This window comes from Ambystoma mexicanum, chromosome 5p, assembly GCF_040938575.1.
Source record: "Ambystoma mexicanum isolate Mex_15411 chromosome 5p, UKY_AmexF1_1, whole genome shotgun sequence".
In the NCBI taxonomy this organism is placed as follows: Eukaryota; Metazoa; Chordata; class Amphibia; order Caudata; family Ambystomatidae; genus Ambystoma; species Ambystoma mexicanum.
In genome coordinates this window covers 971,570,254-971,597,989 of record NC_090930.1, presented here as the reverse complement: position 1 = coordinate 971,597,989, position 27,736 = coordinate 971,570,254, and the positions used below count along the sequence as shown (strand labels likewise).

Here is a 27,736-nt window from a genome sequence, read left to right as displayed (position 1 = left end):
TGTTTAAAAATGGTATAAACCTGCTCTAGTCCATTAGAAAGTAGTTTAGCGAATACCTTGCCTTCAGTATTAATAATAAAAATGGGACAGTAATTTTGAACTAGCTGACAGTCCTTCTCAGGTTTAGGAAAAAGGATAATTCATGTGTCAGAAAAAGTACCATAGGTGTGTTCATCTTCTGTAAAATAGTTAAATAATAAGGAAAGAATGGGGGCAAGAATTCAATTTTTTTTCCTTTTTTAAGATCAAGGATGTTTGACTTCTAAGGAAATATGTTGTCCAATTACACGATATTCGGTGTATGCATGTTATAATGAACTGTGTTCGAAAGGTAATCTGATATTGAAGGGAGTGAAGCAGATTCGCCTGGTGTATATAACTTTGCATAATATTGGAAAACTTTATTGACAATGTCTGAGTTTTTAGTTAAAAGATTTGTCGACAACAGGCTTCTGCCGGATTTAATTTGGGTGCGTTCAGTTTTATGTTTTAGGTATGCTGTTAATAGGGGTGTCACAGTATTGGTTTTATGGCGGTATGATTACCTTCTTGCCAAATTACAGTATATCATGGTTATCACGGTATAGCAGGTGGAGTTAACTAATCTTAACAAATATTTTCTTTAAGGTCATAAATTGTCAGCATTTTGAAACTTGTCCCTGCACATTTTTAGCTGATTCTCCAGGAATCTAAGGTGGCTTCAGATTTGGTCTTTCATGGCGCTCACTCGTTGATCGCCTTGAATGAAAGAGTGTCTAGTGGAAGTGTTAAACTGCACATTTTGAGCAATGAGCTTGCTGCTCAGTCACAGGTCATCTCTTTGAAACTTGGCCTTGATCTGCATTATTTTGGAACCACATGGCATGGGGATCATGACCTTTTTGCTGCGATCAGTCATAAAAGTTTGTTTTGATAACACTTTATCCCGGTGAGGTCTGAAGCCCATGTCAAACACACACTCGCCGAAAGGTTGTATATTGATCTAATCACCATAGCTTGTTTACCATCTGCCTGGTGTATTCTAAAGGTTGGATGTTGGAGTCACCACTGACCATGTAATCCTAATGAGACAGCGTTCAGTGGGTGCTGTATGCAATACGTGTTCATTTACTTTCTTAAAGATAGTGGCACAAAAACATTTTGACAATGACAAAATTCAAATACATATCGGCACAAATATGGCCTAGATCACCACCTCACCACAGCTCCATCATTGCCATTTTCCCCAGGTCTGATCGCATTAGGACCCTTGTCATGTGAGTTTAGATGGAGGAATGCTTTCATCGGTGGTGCCACAAATCGAAAATAGACCCGAGAAATCTCACCCCCATTGCTCTGGATGCTTCAAATTGAATGTAGAATCTGCCCTGCCTGCTTGAGTCCAGTGCCATATGCAGAAGGCAGGTGAAGGATGAAGCGAAGCAACAACTGTACAACTCTAGTGCCAATGTGCAAATCTACACAGAGGACAGTGGGGGGGGGCAGTATATATACTAGCATAAAGCACTGATAGGCCTAGCGTTCATACAGTCTGCAGAGCTAACGGTTTTTGTGGGCATGTATCAGAAGGGCATCCAGTTCATTCCCCCCTTTGAATTCTGGGATGTGTAGTTCCCCACCTTTGAAATTGGTGGGAAAACTTAAAATCGTCTGATCTTTAACCCGACTCTACTGGTCACAGCATCAAAGCTGCGTTTACTAATGTGACCTCACTTCCCTATGCTCTTGTCTGCCAAACAAGGACCCCTTGGCAGACGCCACATCCCACAGTGCAAGATTCAGACTGCGCAGCACTTGCTTACTGCAGCCTTTCCAAATCAGATTTAAAAGCTCACTTAATAGCCGCAGGCCCTAAAACAGTATACTGGTATAAACCATGTGACGGTTATTATAGTTCAATTAAGTTGTTCACGGTATCTATAACAATATACCGTTACAACGCTAGCTGTTAATAGTTTACCTGATGTGTTTGATCCTCTAAAATTTGGATTTTGTACTTGGCAAGCTATTACTAGATGTTGTAGTAATATATATTGTATTCACTTCTTTTCTCAGTTGGAACGAAGTTGCTTCATTCAAATTGATCGCGTTTTCTAATTGTTTGATTTCTGGTAATAGATTAGTAGCCAAATAGTTGTATCCCCTTTTTATTTTTTTTTTTGTATTTTTTTTTTTGCAGACTATCCCATAATATGACCATGTATAATAGCTTTATAGGCATCCTGTATGACAGGAATTTGACCCCTCGTGATGGTATTATGCATAATACAAAAATCATTGTGAGTTTAGAGTAAGGTTAACAAAATCAGGATCAGAAAGTAGAGAATTATTACATCTCCATAAAGGCTGCTTAGAATCCCGGAAATCTCAATAAAGCCTTGTACAAATAAGGGCATGGTCAGATATAACCAGAACTTCAATAGTGGAACCAATCATGCGTGCAGATACTCTTGTTGACAAACATATAATCAATTCTAGAGAAAGAATGTACAGGTGGATAGAAGGAACATTTAATAGAACCAGGATTTGTAAGATACCATATATCTATCCGGCCCAGTTGCTCAATAAGTGGTAGAAATTCTTTGGGCTTTTGAGTTAATACATTTCATTTGTAATTTTCGATCCAAGGACAAGACAATAATCTGGTTTCATTCGCCACAGATAATTAGATTATCTAGACGGCGAGTCAAGAGAAATTGACGGAGATCTTTCCAGAATGAAAGGAAGCAATATTCAATGGTGTTCCGTTAACGTTCAGGGAAGCAAGAGTCCATCTGTCTTGTTTGTTTGTTTTTTTGTTTATTCATGTCATGATCATCCTTATATTTTCGAACTATTTGAGCAAGGAACATTTTTTATATTAGAATAGTAACTACATTTCTTATCCAAAGCAGGTTATGTTATGTTATGTTATGTTATGTGGTCTTGTAAACTGCATTGCTGCCACTTGCGTGGTCTCTTGGCGCTCTGGTGTTTCTGCAATGGAGGGAGGTTTGTGGGGTTGTTGGTGGATTGAGAGGGAGAAGTGGAAGAGAGCCTTGATGTGCTGTTGGCAGCTTCAATTCGGAAAAAAGTCACTGAGCATTGGCGCATTTTCTGGTTGGTAGCTGTCATGCCGTCTTGAGGTATGATTGTGCATGGGTGCTTAGTGTGTACTTATGTTTGGTTTCATGTTGGGTGTTGTGAAGTGTGTGCGGTAGAGGTAGGGTTGTGTCTAGTTTAGAGTTTGAGGGTGAGTTTGCAAAATATTGAGTTTTTAGCACGGTTAGTTGAGTGCAACAATTTTCCTATCCCCACACTACAGCTAAAGTTGACCTATTTCCTACCCCAAAATCCATCTATGTGCAATGCATTTCCCATTCCCCAAAATACAGCTCTGCGTGACACATTTCTACCCCCTAAGAATCCACTCAAGTGCAACACATTTCCCGCCACCAAATCCATCTGATTGCAACGTGTTTGCCACGCCCAACAATTCATCTGGGGGTGACACACTCCCTACCCCCAAAATACAGCTAAATGCAACTCATTTCCTATCCCCTAAAAATCCATCCAAGTGTAACACACAGATAAAGCAGGTAGTCTACACAGTGTTATAATTCGATGGTGGTATTGTAGCCCATTTGGCAACTTCAATTATTCATGACATTTGGATTTAAGAACGATTGGCCTAGAAGAGGCTGGTGAGAAAGGTGGGAGATATCTGTTTAGCCCATTAAGTTAATTTTGTCTTTTTTCATTAAGATGAGTTTCTTGAAGACCTAAAATGTCAGGGTTGATCTTGGTCATATGTGAAAGGATCGTTTGATGTTTAATGGGACCAGAGATACCCTTGACATTCCAGGTTAAACATTTTAAATGAGGACATTCATAGAAGCAAAATCAAGATTTCAATAATATTCAGCAAATATTTCATATATTAGGTTTGTGACATATAGTAATAATTTAATTGCATCGCTATATACATTGAATAACACAGTTACTGGTTCTAGATAGTTAGGTACATGGTTAAAGACTGGTACCACACATGAGGGAGAGGAGAGACCAGACAAAATAATGTAGGTTGTAATAAACATATTGGACAAATAGGATGTAAATGTAATAGAATTGAGTTAAGGACATCGAACACTAGCAGGAAGTGATGGCCCTTTTGTCCCAGAATGTATGTAATTCTGGATACTGGATTAAGGGGAAGGGAGACATTTATTTATTTTATTTTTTTACTGCTCAGATGCAATTTAATTCTTAGCTAATCTTCATGTATTTCTATACATAAACTATAATTGTTTTCAAATTATACATGAACAATCCATTATACTCGGTTACATTCCATTTTAAATGTGAGATTACTCAATTGAACAATGAACACAAGTATGCATGTGACAATCTATCAAGAAAGGAGATTGGAACGTTTAAGTTTTAATGGGTGATCGAGATGTATCGCTGTTTGTTGTTGAGTATGCTTTGGGTACAAACGTTTGCAGAGGGTGTTGTACTTGAGCGATTTGGGATTTTGTGTCGAGATTCTTGTGGAAATCTGGATATGTAGTCCTGGTCTTATTGGCCATTTTGTAGGAGTAGATGAAGAGGTCTCCATGTGATCGTGTGCATTATTGAATTTCACCAATGCATATGGTTCAAAGAACTCACTAGAAACTCCTTCAGTAATGTTGACTAGCATTTTGGCGGGGCTGATCAGACCATACCCAGGGGTCGAAATTGAGATTTGATGAGCAGGTGCTAAAAACCAGCTCCTGGGTCTCTGTCATCATCCTGTAGGCATGAGCTACCACAGGGGAACCAGGAGCTACCAGAGATCAGGCTCTTCAATGCTAGCAGCAGAAGCTAAATAGCTACCAGCTCCCCTCAATTTCGAACCCCGATACCAATTTATGTAAGAGCAGGATGCAAATCCAATAACTGCTTTCTTTTATTTGGTGTCTCTTTGGAGAAATTCGGTGCAATGCACATTTTGTTACCTTCAAACTGATATGAATAAGTAGTCTTTGCAGCTTGGAGAATAATTTGAGTATGTTGATGTCTCAAAATACTCGCGATTGATAGTCTAGGAGAATTGATACATGAGGTACTGCGAGGAGTAATTCTGTGAGTTCTTTGGATCTCAAATTAAAAGAAATCTCTAGCAATTTAGGAATGAATTTCTCCATGAATGTTATCGGATCAGATCTTTTCCACCCACGTGTTCAGGAACCCCCCAAACATTCTGATATTGTCTGTACAATTGCGATCTTCCGGATTGACACGTGCAAGTTCCATTTGAGTGACCTGCATATACTCCAGACCTTAACTCTTTCTTCTATGCATGAGATACGATGTTCAGCTTCTCCATTACAACCATAGAATTGTAGCATGTCATCTCGAATGGCGCGGAGGTCAGTTTGTAACGCGTTGGTCGAGTGTTCTACAGTAGATAATGTATTTATGATACTGGTGACTTCCTGAAGAATTCGTGAAATACCTTTTTGTATAAAGAGTTGTTAGCAGTAGTAGAATTTTCATCTTCAGATACAATAGTGGAGCATTGAGATGCCATGTTAATCTTTTAACTTGGAATATAGCCGGTCAGATAGCACAGTGAGCTAAGCGCTTGCCCCAGATATCTGTGCTTTGCCTGCTGTGGCAGGTTTGAATCCCGGCAGGGTCAACTCAACCTTTCATCCTTCCGAGGTCGATAAATAAAGTACCACTCTGTCGGATAATAATGTCTTTTGTTAGTTCAGTGCTCTGAGATCTATGGGTGTGTAGCACTATATAAGAAATGTATTATTATTATTATACACAGCATATAGAAGGATTGAGACCAAACTGAGTGATTTGTATTAGCTAGAAATGTGCTTCAAATAATTGGCCACCAGACTGGAAGAAACTTGCTATTGATTGATTGTGTGAGCGCAGTCAAATTATAAATTAATCCAAAAAAGAGAGACTGAGTGGATGATCTTCAATAACATTAGTATTAGAGACTGAGGGTTACAGCTGAATCACTTAAAATTTCATTTCATTGCCATTTCCTGGGTTGCAGTGATTTTGTGTGAGTAGAATCAAGAGTTGCTTCATTACTTTGTTGAAGCATCATAAGCTGAGGGAAAGTGGCTGTGTACTCTATTTCTACTGCATTTCACTGAAGGTTTAACATTATTTATTTTGGCATGCAAATGAATTGGTGGATAGTGGCCACCAGGTGGCGCTGTGATAGACTACCACCTCGTAGTTCGAAGAGAAAAAAGTACAATTTCTGCAGTTTGGCCACTGGCAGAATGCAGTTGCCATGAAATGCATTAAGTGGCATGCTAAAGCAGTATTTCTCCTCAGTATTCCATCAGCATTTATTATGGCTAGTCAAAATTACATTTTCTGTGAAGAGGCTTGTGAGGTTAACTTGTGTGGTGTTCATCTGCCAATCAATTAATATCGCCACTTATTTTTCATTCAGTGAGTGGGCAAGCATCCCTATTATGTGGGGTTATTATAACCGTAGTGGGACTGAGAGTGGGGCGCTCTACGAGCATACAGCCATCCTCCAAGCCACGCCCCATGTTTGTAAAGAGCATAGTGTCATTTTCAACATAAATAATTTACAAAGTAAATATTAATGGAGAGCCGAGGGTTAGGTACCTTTACATAAGAACATTGCTAGATTTTGAAGATGTATACAGGTTGGCAAAGGATTAATAATTAGGACAGGAGAACAATACACAATTGTTAACATTGAGAACTTGAGGCCAGTATTTACAACTAACATAGAGTAGCCCTGAGGACAGCATGCAGGAGAGTTGGGTTGGGTGGTTAGTTTGGATAGGGAGTGGGGGAATTTTAGAGTTCCTTCCATTACTAGCGTTTGAGCTTCGTTTTGTAGAGTTCCCCTGAGGTGGCTTCGAATGGCAACGCAGTCTTGAAGCGTGGGGCAGACGCGGAAAAGGAGCAAAAGCGGGAGGAAGCACGGGTTGGTGGGGGATTGATAAATTGTGACAAGGAGTGGACAGTTCAGTGGAGGTTACAGTGAGATAATTCACTGAGGAAGTGGGGGGGCGGGGGGGTAAGACCCTGTTTGGATATATGGAGGAGTGCCATTAATTTAAAGAGGAGTCTTTTGTATGGAGATAATGATGTTATTTATTTAGTGCCTTAATCCAAAGCACTTTCCAGAGCACATATTTAAATACAATATCACCCAACCGAAATTGGTACTCATTTACCGACCTCGGAAGGATGAAAGGCCGAGTTGGCCTTGCCGGGATGCAGACCTGCAGATCACTCAGATCGCAGCTGCGAGCGCTCAACCCGCTGAGCTATCTTACCGGTATCCACATCCATACATCCGCCATGGTGCTGATGGTAGGTAGAGGTAGGGGAAGGGTATGGATATCTTCAAATTGGTGTCTCACAAAGTTGAGGATTTTGTTAAGAGGAGCAAAAGAGTAGAGTGGTAGACAGAGCAGTAGTCTAATGCAGTAGTCCAGTTTGCTCTGCACAAGACTAGTGGTTAGTGATGTGGATGGATTTTGTGTTAAGTAGGTTGACCTGGCATGATGGAAGAAAGGGGGGTTGGCCTTGGAGCAGGAAGAATAATGTCTTCAGTCTTTGAAGAGTTTAGCATGAAGCAGTGTAGAGCCATCCAGTAGTGAATGATGTTTGACAATTAAGCATTCAAAGATTACAGGAAGGAGCAGAATATCATCAGCGGAGAGGTGATGCTTTAAATCAAAGGCGGAAATTGGTTTTCCAAGGACGGGGTATAGAAGATATTGAGAGGTAGACCTAGGTCTGATCCTTGAGGAACTCCCATGGGAACGGGTATTGGGGAGAGGTTTCTGGAATCCCTTGAGATGAAGGAGTATGGTGTCCTTGAACCGAAGGAGGGAAAGAGTTGGAAGGGCGAGGGATGATCCACAATGCCAAAGGAAGCAGAATGCTCTAGAAGGTTGAAAATGGGGGAGAGGCGGGCAGTGGTAAGAGAATTGCAAAGGTGGATGAGCGCAGTCTCGGTTGAGTGGGTCAGGAAGTGAGTATACCAAGAGATGGTAAGGATTTTAGAGTGGTAGGGTGGAAGAGAGACAAGCTCTCTAGACTGGAGGGGTTGTTTGGGTCATCAGTTGGTTTCTTTAGGAGAGTATGACTGTGGCGTATTTTGTGAGAGAGAGGGAGAGATATCAGCAGGGGTGGTGGGTGCAAATCCTTGACAAAATTGTGATGCAAAGGGGTGCATTGGAGTACAGGATGGGTTAGCACTGCGAAGGATTGGTAGATGTTTAGTGGTGGAGGTGAGAGAGAAGAGATGGAGAGGTGTGTGAAGCTGAGAGAAGGTGGTAGGGGGAAGAGGCTGAAGGGGTGGGGGATCACTGTTTCCTGTGTTTCGGTGAGGGTAGTGAAGGTGTGGGAGGCAGTCATCAGCGGAGGGAGAGGAGGAAATGGTGCTGTTCTGGATGGGTGCCAGAGCATAGCCTGGAGGGACATGGATCGATGGTGAGGTTTCGAGCAAGAAGAGGAAATCAGATTGGTGTTATGGGAGGGTTTGGCTGTGTCGAGAGCTGCGGTCCTGTTCAGTTGAGTTCTTGTAGGCATTGAGAACAGTGTGGGGGACTGGTCTTTTCACCAATGGTGTAAGCAGCAACGCATTGTTATTCTGAGCAGCTGGATCGCAGCGGAGATCCATGGTTGAGAACGCAGGAGGGGCTGATGGAGCAGGCAGAGAAGTTATCATTGTAGGGATTAGATGGTGTATAATTGTATTGGATTAAAGGCCAGTTCAGAGCAGTGAGCAAGAGATCGAGGTGGACTTTGTCGAGGTAGGGGACCATCGATTCTGGCTTGAATTTACATTTGATGATCGATGAAGGTTAGGGATAGTGAAGTGAATGAGAGAGTAGCCATAGAGGGGGGTGGCAATTGTTGGAGCAGGGGAGACCAGTGTGCAAAACAGGAATATGACCTCAAGAGAGTTGCCATAGGTTATAGGTTTGAAGGTTATGTAGATCGACTAGTGAAGTGTCAGTGTGGAGTCAAATTGGATCTGTTGGGCCGTCAAATTGGAGAGGTTAAGTTCAGCCATTATGATGGCAGGAACATTGTCTCGATGAGTTTCAAGTAAGGGATCACGATCAGAGAACATGTGGTTCAGTGTGCCTGGCAGGCATGGATGAAGAAGGGTGGAAGGTGGACCTCAAAGGATGAGTTTTTGACCAGATAGTGTATCTCCGATTGGTTCCGCCACATGTGGTTTCCACATTGTCTTGCATCCACCTGTCTTCCTTACATGTACTTGGTTGGCCACGACAGGTGGGAATTAATATGGTTACTATGGTATGGCCAGTGACTGCTGGGTCCTGTGAACACCCTGTAGATGTGAGGCATGCTTCTGTAGTTCTAAAGTAAGTTGAATTTCCATCTCAACCATGTCATTCTGTGGCTGTTTTTTATCACTTTGTTGAAGGTACACTTAAAATGTTCTTCATCTTTATTTGCTTGAAGGAAGCATGACGTGTTCTTCGTTTGTTCAATCTGCAGGTGTTCGATGCCATTTTGGAACTCTTTGCATTGAAAAAGTGGTATGTCATGTGTTTATAGCTCAAGTAGGATTCTTTTTACACTTGCAGATATCTGTAAAGACGACTTTGTGCATAACTGCAGCATTATGGAGTTTGACAAAAAGACACGGGAAATGGTGCCGTAAATCATTAGGCAGGGTCCCTTCTGGCAATTGCAGTGGATTTGAAACAAGGCTAGGTCTCTGGACCATATAGACAAAAGTGAAGTAACAAGGCGACACCTTTTGTACAAAGAACACAGAATAGGGGCTTCACTAGGCAAAGCTCCGCAGAGGAGGGCTCTGCAACAGAAACAGTTGCATCGTTGGAATGCTCTTATTTTATGCTTTCCATGCAGAATTATTTGAAATTCTGACGTCATGATTACATGTGTAACATTCATGCTCCGCTCAGATGGAAGGATGCCAAATGCATGAGGTCGGCACCATCTTGAAGCATCCTTGCCTATTGTCACTGTGGTCTGCTGCCTGTGTAGTGTCTTACTTATGCTGTGATGTATTTTGCCATTGATGTTTTGTACATGTCAGCCGATGCAGTGTTTGCAGGCGTCCTACCCCTGGTAAGCCCTGACAGTACATCCCACACACAGCTTATAACACTTTGATGAGAAAGGAGCAGGTTTTGAAAGCAATAAACCTAAAAGATTCTAAGGACATCTATTTTTATTTATTCAACATTTGTAATGCGTGCCAAACCCTGAGGCATCAGGGCATAGGTTACGTGGATAGCATGTACGGAGAGAGTTACATGGATACAGTAATTACAGGAATGCAATTAAATAGATGTAGAGAGCGCTGCATGCAAAGAGACGGGTGGCTCTGGGATGAAAATGTATAGTGTGATGAGGGGGAGGTACAAGAGGGAGCTTTTGTCGTGTTTTCATTCGGCATCCTGGGTGAAAAGTAGGGTTTTGAGCTATTTGCGAAAGACCCCATGTGAGTGTTCTGATCTCAGTTTGTGTGGGAGATTGTTTCACTGTTCTGCTGCGAGAGCGGGGAAGCTGATGCCTCCAGCTCTTTTCCGTTTGTAGGGTGGGATAGTTGGGTGGTTGGATTGGATTGACCTGGTTGGTTTAGAACATGGTTGCACAACATACGGCCTGCGGCCCGCAATGGCATTTTGTCTGGCCCGCGAGGCACAAAGACTTTCCTAATGGAGTGCGGCCTGCAAGCAGCATCGGCCGCCCTCCATTAGGAAAGTCTTTGAAACTCTTCTCTTCCGGGCAGGACAAAACACTGGCCCTCATTGGCTCAGCACACACGCACCACGTAGCTCCTACGAGCCATGTAGTGCGTGTGTGCTGCACCAATGGAGGGCCAGCACTACGGCTGGCATGGCCAGTAAGGCTTGATGCCGGAAGCATTTCAGCCTTGCCACGCCCACGCCAGCCGTAGTGCCAGAGACCTCGCCAGCGTTCCAGCTAGCTAGCCTGCCTTCCAGCACGTCAGGTAAGTGGTCCGTTTGTTTGTGTGTCGGGTCTGTTCTGCTGTATGTTTGTGTTGTGTTTTGAGATGTGGGGGTGGGGGATGTTGGGTGTGCATGAATGTTTGTTTTTGAATGTTGTGCTTTGTTGAGATACAGGGGTGGGGGTGTCGGGTATGCATGAATGTTTGTTTTTGTGTAATTGTGCAGTGTTTGTTGAAATGCGGGGGTGGTCGGGTGTGCATGAATGTTTGTTTTGGAGTGTAAGTGCGGTCTATGTTGAGATGCAGGTTCTATATGGGTGCATGCGTGAGAGTGTGTGCTGAGTTGGGTCTGGGGGGTTTGTGTCTGTATAGGTGCATGCTTGAGTGTGTGTGCTGAGTTGGGGGGTAAAGGTCTGCATGGGTGCATGTTTGAGAGTTTGTGTACTGAGTTGGGGGTGCGGGGTTCAGGTCTGTATGGGTGCATGCTTGAGAGTGTGCTGAGTTGGGGGATGTGGGGTTCGGGTCTGTATGGGTATTGGTTGGGGGGGTGGGGGCCATGGGGCATAGTGTTTGGTTGGGGGTGGGAGCCATGAGGCATAGTGTTTGGTTGGGGGTGAGGGACATGGGGCATAGTGTTTGGTTGGGGGTAGGGGCCATGGGGCATAGTGTTTGGTTGGGGATGAGGGGGCCTTAGGGCATAATGTTTGGTTGGGGGTGAGGGACATGGGGCATAGTGCTTGCTTGAGGGGTGGGCGCCATGGGGCAAAGTGTTTGGTTGGTGGTGAGGGACATAGGGCATACTGTTTACTTGAGGGATGGGAGCCATGGGGCATAGTGTTTGGTTGGGGGTGAGGGGGCCATGGGGCATAGTGTTTGCTTGAGGGGTGGGGGCCATGGGGCATAGTGTTTGGTTGAGGGGTGGGGGCCATGGGGCATAGTGTTTGGTTGGGGATGAGGGGGACATGGGGCATAATGTTTGGTTGGGGGTGAGGGACATGGGGCATAGTGTTTGCTTGAGGGGTGGGGGCCATGGGGCATAGTGTTTGGTGAGGGGGCCATGGGGCATAGTGTTTGGTTGGGGGTGAGGGACATGGGGCATAGTGTTTGGTTGGGGGTGGGAGCCATGGGGCATAGTGATTGGTTGGGGGTGGGGGCCATGGGGCATAGTGATTGGTTGGGGGTTAGGGGGCCATGGGGCATACTGTTTGCTTGAGGGGTGGGGGCCATGGGGCATAGTGCTTGCTTGGGGGTAGGGGCCCTGGGACATAGTGTTTGCTTGGGGGTGAGGGGGCCATGGGGCATAGTGTTTGCTTGGGGGTGAGGGGGCCATGGGGCATAGTGTTTGGTTGGGGGTGAGGGGGCCATGGGGCATAGTGTTTGGTTGGGGGTGGGAGCCATGAGGCATAGTGTTTGTTTGGGGGTGAGGGACATGGGGCATAGTGTTTGGTTGGGGGTGAGGGGGCCACGGGGCATAGTGTTTGGTTGGGGGTGAGGGGGCCATGGGGCATAGTGTTTGGTTGCAGGTGGGAGCCATGAGGCATAGTGTTTGGTTGAGGGTGAGGGACATGGGGCATAGTGTTTGGTTGGGGGTGGGAGCCATGGGGCATAGTGTTTGCTTGGGAGTGAGGGACATGGGGCATAGTGTTGCACTCCAAGAGTGAACCCAATAATAAAGCTTAAACAGGCATAGTTAGGAGATGTACATCCTTTGCTTTTTGAGGAAACCTGACTCAATGAAGGCCATACTCCTCTTGGGCAACCCAAACAGCAAATTATAGCAGTCCAAAATAACGGAATGTCCAATCAAGGGTCAATAAAATATATATAATTTAATTACACAGACGATATACAATAACTAAATAGAAATAAATTATAACAACGGAAAATGTGTAGTACAAAAAGTAAGTTTGAAATACAAATAAAAATCGTTACCCCCTCAAAAACATATTCTTTTTCCATGCGTTTAATACAAATTGTGGGTTGAAAAAGCCTCCTGCCATGCCCAGCCAACCGCCCGCCCACATTTACTTTTCGGCCCACTATAGCCATCATGTAAGGTACTTTCGGCCCTCTGTCAAAATCAGTTGTGCACCCCTGGTCTAGAAGATGTTTTTTTTTTTTTTTGGTAATGTTTGAGAACAGTATCTGGGTGCTTTATTGGTTAAGCATTTGTGTGTGATGGCAAGTGTTCTAAAGAGGATGCATTGCCTGATGGGTAGGCAGTGGGCCTTTTTTCTGGCCGCAGAGATGTGTTCCTGGTTTGGGATATTGAGTGTCTCTGATGGCGTTGTTTTAACTTACCTGGAGTTTCAAGATTCCGCGTGGAGGTGCCTGCAAACAGTGTGTTTAAAATAGTCCAGTCTGGAGCCTAATATGGCTCTTGGAATCGTGAGGCAGCTCTCTTGGGATGGGAACGGTTTGGAGGCATGTATGAGTTTAGTTGTGTAGGCAGCGTGGCGTCCAGGTATACCGCTAGTGTTGACATTTGAGACAGGTATGGTAGTACCGTCAATGGTGAAGGCTTTGTAGTTGTCAACGAGTTTAAGGGCAGTCTGTGAACCTGTCAGGAGGATCCTGTTTCCACAGAGCTCTTGAAGACACTACGATAAGGCACAATCAGTTACTCTTTACCACAGGAATACACACTGTGACAAATCCAGGGTATTCGTCTCTTCTGCCCAAGGGGGAGCCACCTCCTATTAGGCTAGGGAGGTGAGCCCGCTAAGCAAGACCCTCTGTAGGGGTCTGGGCAAGTGATATATCATTGGGGTGACTCCCCTTTAGGGGACAATGACGCCCATTCCAAGAAGGAACTCCCTATGAAGAAACCCTATCTGTTTACATGAGAATCAAAAGGACTGCACTTACTGGGATATTGCCTTCAACAACCAGTCATTCGATTTCCTTCTCTATGGCACTATGCAGTGCTGGATTATGCACAACCCAGGAAAAGAACCAAAACGCCCCTTTAAGCGGGAACAGTTGAGTTAAGGAGATGAAGAACCAAGAGAGAAACGGAGGAGAGCCTCTGACAAAAGTATGTCCTGGAGGGGTGGAGCGCTGTGAAGTTGCAGAGGCAGCAGTAGCGCAAGAGAAGCAGAGGGACAGGCGAATGACGGGAGGCCGGCATAGTGAGCAGTAGAGTAATTGCTGCTGGGACCGAGTTACGAAGACCGCCCTTCTTGGTGGCGTGACCATGTCAGACCTATGTCAGACCTGTGGTGAGCCTGGGACCCAAGATCTAACACAGAGACAAGGCATGTCGGGAGGAACAAATCCTTTTCTCGGATTATATGCACGGAGGCTGCCGAGATGGGCAGACTGCAGGCGAGAGAGACCAGGGCAAGACGCCACGATGCAATGCCAAGCCCCGTCGAAGGCATCACTACGGGGTGGTTTAGGCAACAGGAACGAAACAGTGATTGCTAATGTCAGTTACGGGAACCTGAGAAACCCAAAGTACAAACCGTGCCAAAGGCTACGAGAGTGGTTGTACATAACGAACCAAGAGGGCCTAGATCACCCCATAAGAGACAGTGTTGAAAGCCAACCTAGATGAATCAGCTTGATAAAGGAGAGATTGTAAGAACAGTAGCATGGGCGGAAAACTGGTACAAAAAAGTGCCCCATTTATAAAGAGAATGTGTCACGGGAGTTACAGAATCTTGTGAAGGACTTTCTTTACTGACTTTAACCACTGCTGAAATCTTGAACTGAACTTGGGACTTTTAACAAAAAAAAAAAGAACTTTGCCCCGAGAGGAAGCTCAGTGAGCTTGTCAAAGAGGGGAAACCCACCAGATGCTGAACCTTCTGGTGTTTTTCTGTTGGTTAGCTATAGTGCGAGGGCCAGTTAGAAGTACGTTTTGGACAGAGGATGTTCTTTTGCTTTGGACGACTGACGATCAGAGTTTGTTAGGTAGGGAAAATTCCCTTTAGCAATGGGGATAGCTAAGCCTCATTATTTGAAATAAATGTCCCCAGTGAAATAAATTGAAATAAATGTCCCCAGTGCGTCACACTCCTTCTGGTTTGTCACAGCACATGGTATAACGATTCAACGCACACTTCCACAACTCTTTTCAGCAAGCCTCTCTGGAGCACAAAAGCAACACTAGTGTAGCACTGTAGCTGCAAACCCCACTTCAAGGAATGAGTATCTGTGCAGCTGTTGCACCCATGATGTTGAAAGAAGGACAGCAAATAGTTATGTCAGTGCGCCCTTTATTTTAAGTCTTTGTAACAGTTGTTAGGAACGGTCTATGATCTTTTCCCCCAATGCTTCTATGAGGGTTGTATGATGGGATCTTGCCGGTGAATCTCCAGTACCTCTGGGTTGCCCTTCATAGACCCAGGTGTGTTCTACTTGTTCCTCTTCCTCTCCCTCTCCAGCTGCTGCAAGAAAAATGGAATGGGGTTATCGTCTTGTGCAGTGTTTTCATATCCCTCCCCCCCCCTCATCTGAATTGGTTCTCTTGCTTTCCTCACCCCCTCTCCCTTGCTCTCTCAAGTTGAATCCTATTCCCGCTGTCACTTCTCCATCTGTAAGCTCCGCCCTCTTTATGTTCTCATTGCATCCATTCAGGCATATTCTGCACCCGTTTGCCAACAAGGAACTAGTTTCCATGCTTTCATCCGTGTTTCCACAAGTAAAGTGTTGTGGCACCCTCTGGCATATTCCAAGAAATCTTAATGCCACTGAACCCCGCTTTTGCCATAAACTACAGTATCCTTCCTAAATATGACCCAGAGACAGCTCGCTCACCAGGGATGCCTACACATTTGAATTATGGGATACGTGGTGAGGCGAAGGAAGAAGTCTGACAAAGGGTGGCATGTTTCAACAAGTTTTATTTGTAAAGATAAAGAAAGGTCCCTCCAAAGGGTTCTCCCTTCCTAAACAAATGTTAACTCTGGTGCTCATCGTCAGGATGTTTTCCCAAATGGAAAGTGTTCGTCCTCTGTCCCAAAACCTGTTCTTATCCTACCGCTAGTTTACACAAGGATTCAGCAATCAAATTAAAGTAATACCAGGAGAATGACTCCCTTCACCTGGTGAACTGGCTCAGTCTTTCTCTTTTCCAGCAATCCTTCACACTAGCTTCTGATTCAACAAAGAGAGTGTGGTAAGGAGAATTACTCCCTTCTCTTGGCCTGCCTCGCACAGCCTTTGAGGGCTGTCTTGGGATACTCTTTAGCAATAGTCCTCAAGAGTCTCTCTACTTCGTCCCAAGGGCTTCTGAAAGCTTGTTTTACAATTTTTCTTATCCCTCTGTCTGACGTTATGAAGATTATCTCCAGATTGCTCTTGTTGTCTGGTGTCCTCTTTAATTGGAAATTGGAACTAGATTACCACTGTGACGAGGGAGATTCCTCTCTATTCTCTGGATATCGCTGTTGTGATGACTCTCAAGGCTTTCTTGATTCTCTGAATGTCACTACTGTGTCGAGGGAGATCACTCCTGATGCTCGCAAGTCTCCGGAGCTGCCACTACCGGGTCTCCCGCTACTCCTGTAAGCTGTTGTGTGTTGGGACTGTGTCACCGGTTCTTCCTGGGGTGATGGGCTGGCCCGCCTTGCTTCACTGTTTAGTACTTTCTTAACTCTACTCCCACTGCGTACTTGCGGCTTCCCGGAGACTTGTGCCACATGGCTCCAGCGTAGTTGCAGGACCACACGGTCTACCTCCCCGAGGTCACGCCACAGCTGTCTTCTTTCTCCTTTCTTCACTTGTCGGGTGCTTGGCCTCACGAGCAGGGTTCCACCGACAGTTCCTGGATATCCCCGCCACCGGATTCAGCGTATGTGCTGCTTCGTGTTCCCAGGTTTGAACTTTACTTGCTGGGCTGGCTTCATGCTGGCTGCTCTCTCCATTTGCCAGTCCTTCCTCACTCTTTATTGCCTGTAGCTGGATCTTCCCCAGTGTAAAGAAGGAGTACTTTACTGTTGTTGCTGTAATCTTCATGCCTCTTTGAAGCCAACTCTTCTCAGTGGTATGGTCCGGCAACCTGTCATTACTCTGTAGGTTTCTTTGGCTCACCTTTTGTCTGGGTTATTTTAATTGGTAAATCAAAGACTGAAGAGCCATTACCATAGCAGACAGTAGTGTTATCTGGAATTAATGACAGGAACCTGCTCCCTGGGGAAAAGGGTTTAGGGAGTTCCTTCATGGAACAGGGGTCCTTATCCTCAGGAGGGGAGTCTATCCCTGTGAGGGCCCGCTTCCTACCACCCCTAGGGGGACTATTGTGTAGCAGCCTCACCTTCCTAAACTCACAGGGAAGGGCTCCCCCCTGGGGAGAAGTGATAAGATCCTGTGCATTGTCACATATGGCACATGGAAAAACTTTAACCTTATGTATATGCCATGATTTAGATCAACTCTGCCATGATCGAAAATGTGTGCATATGCAAGCTGAAAAGATATTAAGAGTATCCTACAACCAATGGTGCAGTCAAAATGTGCATGTTTTTAAATGTTCTATGTAATTGACTTCTCTGATGTAGTCCTAATTCAGATAATGTCAATGTTTTATATAGTAAATAATACAGCCTGCAAATTACTTTGTACATAATGGTTTTCCTTTATATCTGGCCAATAAGTACTCATTACACCTTTTTTGAAAGCTGTACATCACTGTTACAGCTTTCAGCCTTATCGGTAAAGTCCAGATCACTCCCTGCCTGTGACTCCTCCCCCTCCTCCTCACCTGATGTTATGTCCTTAGTAGGCTTCTTGCTTCTTTCTTTGACGGAGCACTTTTTTTTTTTTTAGAAGATACGGCCTACCACGGAACGACGCCACAATGGTTGCCGAAGATTCCGGAAACCTAGTTGCCCCGGATCCGTGATAGCCAGCGGGGAAAAAGCCAAACAGGCAAAAAAAAAACGAAACATCAGCCGTTGGGAAGAATTCCAGAGGTCTCCGAGCGTGAACGCGGAACTCTGGCCACAGGTAAGTATTGGTGTCAAACGAAGTATGTAAACCGGAGTGCGCCGTAGAACAGAGCGAAGAGGCTCCGGAGGAGGTTACGAAGGGCACACCCGTGAGAGGAGAACGTAAACACAGCGAGAAACCGTGGGAACCACTGCAAGAGAGGGAAAGAGAAACAAGGAGAGAAACGAGAGCACAGGAAGGGAAGCAGCCCCGGGTAAGTCCGGGATTCCGTACAAGACAAGAGAAGAGAAATGAGGAGAAATAATGGCGAGGGGCAAAGGGAGCCCAGAAAAGGAGAGGAGGGCTCAGCAGAGCCAAGAGAAATGATAATGAAGCGTAACAACAAAAGGGTAGCAAAACACACAGTTGCAACGCGAAGAGCCGAGTGCAACTGAACACTGTTATTGCCGGAGGCGGCCATCTTGAGAAAGACTAGACCGCAACCTGAGATGACGTTCCCAACGTGACGGGACTATCAATGGCGGCCAAGTCTCCATCGGTTCCATCGTTTGACAAAAAAGGGGCGCATGACAATCACTACTGGTGCTTATTGGATTGTGGTACTGTACTGAAATTGCTCACAGTATTGATAAATCCTAATTCACAACAATCAAGATGGTGTCCATAAGCAAGAGCCGAAGAAGCTTCTGTGCGTAGATCACCCAGTGCGCAGGAGCTATTATTGCCTATAGCTGGCAACAAATTTAACTTTAACAGGAGCTATTGGTGTCTTTCAAAAAGCTCCCAAGAGACTTGTTAATCATATTGCATAATTGTGCCTAGTCTAAAAAAAATCACAACTGTGATTAAGGTGCATATTTTTGACCATCCCAAATGAGCAACACTGGTGTAATGTCATGTGTTGCGTCATATCGCCCAACCATAGAACATCTGGGCAAAGAGAAGCTAGAATTGCCAGGGAAAAAGGCCCAGGGAAATCCAGGGGGAGAAATGAGGGAAGGGAGGCTCGCCACGAGTAAAGAAAAGAGGAAACTAGACCAAGCACCTACCCCGCCCCACCAGAAACCTAAGCCCCACAAAGAATCCAGTCAAAGAACCGCCCACGAGTAAGTACAACTAGCGGGAACCAGATTTAGCACCAACTCAGTGTCACGTCTCCCAGTGTGCCCACTACTAGGCAACCCACGATCAGCCCGCATTCACCTGGCACATCTTTCGCTGCACATTGGGGCACAAGAACACGACCTTCTGCTCGACACTGGAGAAAGATGACTGGTTTTCCAGGTGTTTTCTGACCTTCATTGTCCTGGCAACTCCCGTGGAAACTCTCGTATGCCTTGCAGCACCGCCGAGGAACACGGCGATTCACACGTCACGTGAGGTGAACTGCTGCCAATCACGTTCATCCTCTGCCATCACGTGATTTTCCCAGGCTGCCGCGTTTTTGCATCATGTGACTACAACTAACAGTCAAAAGCGCCGGAAACCACGGTGGCAGCGCTTCTCAGCTGCTTCTCGTAAGGACTGTTTGGCGTTATTGTTTTCATCAAGGATTCATAGGCTCTACGACCACGGACTCTTTGGATACTCTACTTCTTCTTGGCTTCATCTGTTACCTTTGCCCTGGAACTCTTCTTGCTTGCTTCTAAAGATATTTGACCCTGCACCTCCTCCACGGATTGCTTAAACGGACTATCCCTTTGCTTAGACCTTGTGCTTTGAACTGGTTTTGACCCCATTACATTTTTTTGGACTCCTTGTGCCATCTTGCCCAGGTGTGGAACTACTACCCAAGCCTCTCTGAAACCCGGCCCACTGTCCCTGCTGGTTGCCCCTAGTGCATTACGACCTGGCCCACAGCTCATATAGGTAAGCCTTGCTACAATCAGTTCCTTATTGCTGTGTCCATATTGCATTAGTTGTTAACCGTCTATTGCCTTACAGCGGTCAAAGGGGTTCTTCGGCGTTTCCTGGTTCCAGTTGACGGCTCACCACACCTTTGGCCTCAAAGATTGCACAGACAGTTTTTGGTCATTCTGTCTGTGTGGTACTTGGGGACGGAGGTATTCAATAATCGGCACGACCATCAGGATCAGAACACTCAGCCCCTACTGGAAATCTAAACTCCTCAAGGGAATGCAGTTGAAGAACATTACGCCCGCTGCTGATCACCCTAGGGGCAGAAGACCGACACCAGGCTAGAAATAGAGCCAGAGATCACAGTTCAGGCAGCCAACAGACTAGCAGTGCAGCATTAGAACCCATTGCCACAGAGGTAACCTCACTGATACAACTAGAGCGGGCCAACAAAGGATGAGTAGGTACTACTAATTGACCAGATAAAGCATAAGATCTGCTACTAACAACAACTAATAATAACACCTTTCCCTCTGCACACATCTCTCACATACTGCACTAGACAACCAGAACTCCTCAGCACAGCAAACCGCACCTACTTCACAACACTGCAACCACAAGACATAGCGCACACAACCTTGCACAACATGACAGCCGCCTCCCGAAGCACGTACCCAGGCTCTGTGAACTGTCCACCCGAATTGAAGCTGCTAACATCACATCTTTGCGCCCTTGTTTTTCCCCTGCTTCTCCCACTAATCTTTACCCTCAACCCCCTTATATTCACAGAGCCGCCAGGGCACTGAAAGACCATGCAAGTGGCACCTGTGCACGGTATAAAGGCCTTTAACATTAACAAATGTTTGGTTGCCAAAGGTGGCTCTATCTGGGTAATGTTAACTAGGTTCTAAACTACAAGCGGGAGCCAGATTGCTACCAATTATTTTAAATCCCTGTCTTCTTATGACTGGCAAGAATTGAATGAACAGAGATGTCTGCAATTGGAACGACGACAACATTATCACAGGGTATAGACATGATTCCAGAGCTGGGGAACAGTCATTAATTTGTCCAGTAGAGCTTTGCAACAGCGAGAGATCGTCACACTACAGAAAGGTTTACATTTTGTCCCCCATTCAAAACTATCAAAATTGACCTGCATCATTTTGTTTGGAAATTAAAGTATCTTTTGCGTAGTTACCATCCAAGGAGGAGTCGTCGGAAGTGGAGAAGGAGTATAGGGAATTTAAGCCGAAAAGTACCTTTGTGCCCCCAATCGTAGTGCCATTTTCCAGAATGTGGTTCTTAAGGATTTGAGTAAAATTTCCTTCCGTAAACCCAAATACTCTTAATAGAGGTGTTCTATCACAGATCCAATCTTTATACTGTGACAGTAGAATTACCATTCACCCTGCTGACCGGGGTGAGGCCCTAGTTATCCGGGACACTTTAGATTACGAGACTGAATGTTATCGACAACTGAGTTGCATTAACCCACGTTCTCCGTTTGGACATGACCCTACACTTGACATTCAGAACAATCAAAATAATCTCAATATTGCCTTAGAGATGGGTGGGACTAAGGGGGGGAAAAAAGGAATACCCCACAGTACCACATCCTGGAGTTCCCACCTTTTACCCAATTCCGATAAACGTCCTACTCACCCCCTGGGGAGACCTATAGTTGCTGCAACCAATGGTATATTGCAATCTTTAAGCACTTGCATAGATTATTTTCTGCAACTACTAATTCAAAACGCAGAAACCTTCATCAAAGGATACCACCTGTTTTCTGCAACTACTTGAATCTGTTCAGTTGGCTGAAGGTGATTGTCTTTTCACTGTGGATGTGAACAGTCTATACACCAGCATACCCCACAATCTGGAACAGGAGTCGGTGGAATGGATATTATTACAGACTGGACACATAGGAGCCGCAATATGATTTGGTTTTTCTTGAGTTTATATCTCAAAATTATTTTGGGTGCAAGGAGCATTATTATCTGCAGACATCGAGCACTGCTATGGGAGCCATCATGGCTCCAGTGTATGCAAACTGTTTTATGTGTAAGTTTGAAAGTCAAAACATACTGAACAATCCAGTATGGCACAATTATCTTAAATTCTGGGGCAGATACATATATGATATTATGGTAATTTGGCAAGATTTCTTACACTACATTGATGCTATTGATTAATTCAATTTAGTGCAGACCTCTTATACACGGTGTGGATGGTAAAGTTCTAGTACAAGAAGGCAGGATAGCCACTACACTATTTACAAAAGAAACTGTCGGAACAACTTACTCCACCGTACAAGTGTTCATCCTCCGAGCACATTAAGAAGCCTTCAATATGGGCAGTTATTATGGGTCAAGAGAATTGTTGGCTGCACTGAATAATGTTGTATGGAATTTGCCCAAAGAAATTTAAGAGTAGGGGTTAATATAAACGGGAGCTTCAGGCAGCTTTTGAGAAAACCAAAGTGAAAACCTGAATGTCCTTGCTTCACATGCAAACTGTCAGGACTGCCCCAAAACTTGTCTCTTAAGTTTTCGCTGCAAAGCAATGTAATCATAGGAAGTATACTTAAACATTGGAAGATACTCGAGAATGAGAGAACAAAGGACAGCTGACTAGCCCTCATGTATTTGCCTATAAACATAGTAAAAATCTACATGATTTGCCTGTTGGTACCAGCAGTGAAACCAGAATAACACATGACCTACTCGAGTGGGAACATATTCTTGTCTTAACTGTGGAAATTTCAATAGCCTAATCGATGGTTCAGTTACATGCCACCCTAGAACAGGAGAAAAGATATCTTTGAGATGTTATGCTACTTGTGAGTAAGAATATGCAATGTATTGTATACTTTGCCTGTCTGGATTGAAACACATGGGACAAACGGCAAAGAAAGTACAGGTCCGGTGGAACGAACATAGATCCTGCATTCAGAACGGCATCATGAAATCGTCAGTAGCACGACACAAGGAACGAGAACATTCAACAGTACAGATGATATTCCAGGTGTTAGAAGTCGTTAACAAGAAGGAATTTAACCGAAACAGCCACTGAAGACTGGAACAGAGAGGGGCTTGTTGGGTGCATCAGTTGGACTCTTTGGCACCCAGAGGCATGAGTGAAGAGTTGAATCGTCCTTCTTTTTGTAGAAGGAGCTACAAGAATGTTTTTATTTTTTGTGGCTGATGAGGGGATTACATGCGTTGTCTGTTATTTTGTGTGAACTATTTCAGTTACCATTGAAAACAGTATGTGTTTATTGTCGGATAAGGAAAAAAGCCTTTACTTCACATAGGATAAGCACTAGTATTTTAGGTATAGTTCGATCTCTAAGTGTGTTATTGCACGCATCAGTATTGGTTTATGAATTTCCAGCTATGGTAAAACGATCATATTCTGTCCTATTTGTTGCAAATCATATTTTTTGTTGACAATCACAAGTTGGAAATGGGCACAAATGGTTATACCAACATTTTAACTTTATGCTGCATATTTCATAAAGGTCTCCTGTTGATTTTCATGCGTGATCTCGGGTACCGTTGAAATCAATGTGTATTTATTTATGTATTATTGATGTATGTCGTTTTTTTATTGAACGAGGTCCCTGCAAGACATATTAGTTCGTGTCAGTTCTAGATCCCACTATGTGTTATCACTGGCATCAAAAAATGTGTTTACCTGGTCCCTAACATGTATGAGGGTCATTCTTATTTAGTTTAACTTCATGTTATGCATTAAACACATGGCTGTCCTTTGTTTTGCAATGCACAGGTTTTCCGCAGTTCGTTTACTTAATGATTTTTTGCAAATCATCACAATCATGACTTCACTTCGGTGTGATGTCACAACGTAATGTCATCAATCAAGAGCGATCAAGTCATTTATTACAAACTTACACAGACATGAGTATGGCAGAGACTGGTACATCCTTGCGCCTTCCACATTTCCTTACGACAGTAACGTAAAGGGATTTTATTTTGAGACATTACTGAGGATTTCTTACTTTAATCTGAGCATGGGCTAATGTTGTCCTTTTATTGTTTTTCTTACAGGAGTTATAATGTAGGACAAACTGGGATCTAAGAATAGGGCCCATTATTCTACGCTGCTTTTGAATGCTTAGTGTGCATTCTTTTGTGACTTATGCATATATTTTTCAATTTTCAGTAGGTTGGAGGAATAACGTTTTTTTTTTTTTTCTTTTGCAAGTCATATTGTTCCATTAGTGATTTTACTGTCATGTTTTCATCTGTTGCAGGTTAGGTAAAGCGTTTTTTTGTTTAAAAAAAGTGTTTTGTTTTGTGATAAACGCTGTTTATAGATTGTTTTTTATTTATTTTTATATATATATATATATATATTTTTTTTTTTTTTCCCTGTGTTTCATGATTTAGATTTTGCCTTGAAGGACCGTAGTGGTCGGAAATGCATTGGCTTCTGCCTGAAGGTTTTTAATTAACTAAGATTTTCATCAAGAGAGTGGCCGATTGGGACTATAGTGCGTTTCTAACAATTGTTGAAACGGGTATGTTATTGAGTATAAATAAGCTCACAGCAGTATAGCCATAAGGCAGTGCATTTTAGAGGACTGGCAGCCTGAGATGCGATTTGAATCTTAGGGAACAGCGTTAATTGAGTGTTGCCCACCCTTGTCCCAGTTTGTCTGCGATTGGTGCCATTTCTTGGATTGAAAAATGTGCTTCATGCTGTAACCTTGAATATAATATGTACTTGCTATAGAGAAAATGTTTTCCCCAGTGCACAGAGAGCTTTTACTCTTGCAGTGAAAGCTCTAAACCAGAAATGTTAGATGGCTCAAGATATTAGATGGCTTTTTCCCTCCGTGGATGCAATTTATGATCTACATCACTACAAGTAAAACATTTTAAATGCTCCCAATGATGATGTGTTTCCGAAGAGCTGCTCTGAAGATTAGTTAGTGCAACTAGAATGCTCTCAAACTTTGTTGTGAGGGTCTTAGTTTAAAATCCAAGACTGGTGCAGGGTGGTGCACCTGCATATTGAATGTGTATGCCAAACTAGTGTAAACAATTGTCTCTTACAGATTTAACTACTATGCAGTGGCCCAAAGCCTGAGCTCACTTAGTTCGTGGTCAACAAAAATCTAAATAAATATAAATGTTTTTGGCTATTCCTGTTCTCACCCTCTTTCCAAAAGCACTTTTGTTTGTTTCATCTGCATGCTGTATTAAAGTCATGTGCTTACTTTTCAGAAATGGACGGTTGTCGCTGACTTCACCCACCATGCCCACACTGCCTCGCTCTCTGCCATTTCTGCAAACAACAGATATGTGGCTACAGGGAGTAAGGATGAGACCATTCAGATCTATGACATGAAGAAAAAAGTGGAGCATGGGGCACTCCTGCACCATAACGGTATTTCTGGTTTTCAATACATCTCGTAATCATGCTTTTTAGTTTCATTCAGTAATTCAAAACCCCTGTAGCTTGCAGTTCCAGTTTGCATTCACTCACTGGAACCTCATGATGGTCTAGAGACTTCAACACAAAGACCAAGCCTCGGTAAAGCCCTCACATTGTATCTTGTAAAACTAAGTGTTAAACCTCAACAAGGTGAACATAAGAGAACAAGCACGCATTACCTTGAGCCAAGAGGTAAACAAGCATTGCCCTCAGCAAAAGGAGACTAAAATAAAGGTTTCCTTGGGAATAACTATTGCTACCAGAGGAAAGAGGGCAGACGTAACCTCTTTAAAGGTAGAGCTTGTAAATGAATGACTATGGTGTGAAAGAAACCGCTATTGGTCATGAACTCACATTGCTAAAGCTAATGGAGTTTGAATTTAAAGTACTTGGTTGGTGGCTTGACAAAAGACAAGAGTGGTTGAAAAGCAGACCCATGAGAAAGTTGGTGTTAAAAAAGAGACAAAGACCTTGCCTGTATAGCACAGCTAAAAGGGCTTTGGTATAAATCTTGTCTTTGCTGTAATGTTGTGCAGAAAGGTTTAAAGCAGGTTAAAGTGGAAAAAAAAGTGTTAACCTTTGCAAGTGTCTGTGAAATTGAAACTTCAAAAGCAGGGAAGTGAAAACTGCATGGTGTTTATCTGATGGGTTTAGGTCTAACAGCAGAGTGGACTGGACAGAAGAACAGGTAGAAGACTGGGAGTGGGTCACCCCAGTAAAGTTGTGGTGTTTCATGGTGCCAAGAGAAAAGCACTGTGAAGAGTCGTAGAGGAAGCTAGTGTGCTTAATGGTGCCAAGAAAGAAGCACTGTGATATTCTCTAAGCCAAGAAGTTGTGTTGTGTAGTACTGTAAGAGAAGCACTACATACTGTTTGAAGAACATTTTGAACTATGTTTCCCGGAGGAGAAGGATCTTTTCCTGGTTGAACTGTGAAGTGTTGCAAGTTTTCTTCACCAAGACAGACTTTATCAAGAACTGTGTTGGAACTCTGTTCCAACCCCGGATTTCCTTGGTTTGTGTTGGACATGGTTTTGACTTAAACCCTGTGGAACAGGAATTTACTCCGGTTATAAATATAGAATTTTAACTTGTTATAAATATAAGTGTTTGTCTTGTGAATTGCCATATACTTTCTTGTTCAAGTTTATGTATACATGGGAGGGCCAGAAACGTTATGCTGGAGTGTTTTTCATTATTTTATTTACGCAGGGAAATCCCTGTTAGAGTAGGGCAAGTGAGGTGTTGGATTTACATTTTGGTTAAATAAAATGCCACTGTTTGAAAACCCCTCCATAAATGTGTGCACCTCGCATATCTGACCCCTCACAGTATAACGGGTACCTTTAACAAGATAAAGACCAAGAGCCAAGTTGTTTTGTTTATCAGTCGTGTTCTGGAACAAGAGAAACTCAAGGAACTGATATCTTTGAATCTACAGCAGAGGGAAGAGAAATCCAGAGGAAGGGAACCACCCTCTAAACCACAAACTGTCCTCCTGGAACTTTTTTAAAAAACTTTTATTTATAGCCAGAGATTTACAACACACAGTCTTAGACACTTCACATGGAATCAGAAGAGTGCAGTTTGCAGTACACGGTTGCAATTGGTACATATAAGCGTTCCTGAGTATGCTGGACATAAAGCAGTGTTACACAACTCAATGGCTGTACATATTACTCTCGTGGATTTCCAGGTGAGGGTGGTTCTGAGTTTCCATCTGACAGTCTAATGAGGTAGGCACAAAATGCAGACCATGCATTTTTGGGGCAGGAGCGTGTGGAGAGGGAGTTGATGTATTCTTCTTCGCAAGTCTGAGTCCAGGTAAGTGCATTCAGCCACATATCGTTTGTGGAGGGGGGGGGGGAGAGTGCTTCCAACATTGTAACACACATTTATTTAATTTAATGTGATAGTTTTAAAAAATAAAAACTTTACACATATAATCATAATTACAAATGCATTCAACATATATAAACATATAAAAAGTACAATCAATAAATAAGGACTAACCACATTAATCATTTTAGACCCTTCACGTCACAGTCCATCTATCGTCATTTACATTTCAATTTCCAGTAAAATAATAACATGAATATAAAATATATAAAGAGAACTTTTATAGCCCAAAGCTATTTATCGGCACTCTCAATTCTTTCTAGGCATGTACACCACATATTGAATACATTATACAGGGCAATTTGAGGACTGGGATTCCAGGTGGGTGTTACTCTGGTACCAGAATTCCAAATCTTTGATGTGATTCAGATTGTGTACACATTTCCCCTAATGTTTTACATATGCTGTTACCATTTTAGGGCATAATGTCAGTATATGTTTGCCACTTCCCAATTGATTCTGTGTTTTACACAATCTACAAATCCGCTGAGAACGAGCTATTTGTGCTTCTCTGCCCATTATTTCCATAACTGGAAGGTTGAGTCTTAATAATAATGGGGAATCTTCTGAGCTTTGCACCGGGACAGAGGATAACATACATTTGTGCTTGCTTAAAAGTATATAGCATATGAGTTACATGCCTA

General features: G+C 43.6%; 1 protein-coding gene across 1 annotated transcript in view; it reads left to right on the top strand.

Annotated features, from left to right (window-relative positions):
- Window positions 1-27,736, top strand: part of PAK1IP1 (PAK1 interacting protein 1) — a 322,418-nt gene that overhangs the window by 4,482 nt on the left and 290,200 nt on the right. The window contains exon 2 of the mRNA XM_069613439.1: window positions 24,985-25,147. Within this exon, the coding sequence (XP_069469540.1) occupies window positions 24,985-25,147 (163 nt within the window). The remainder of the gene's footprint in view (window positions 1-24,984; window positions 25,148-27,736) is intronic.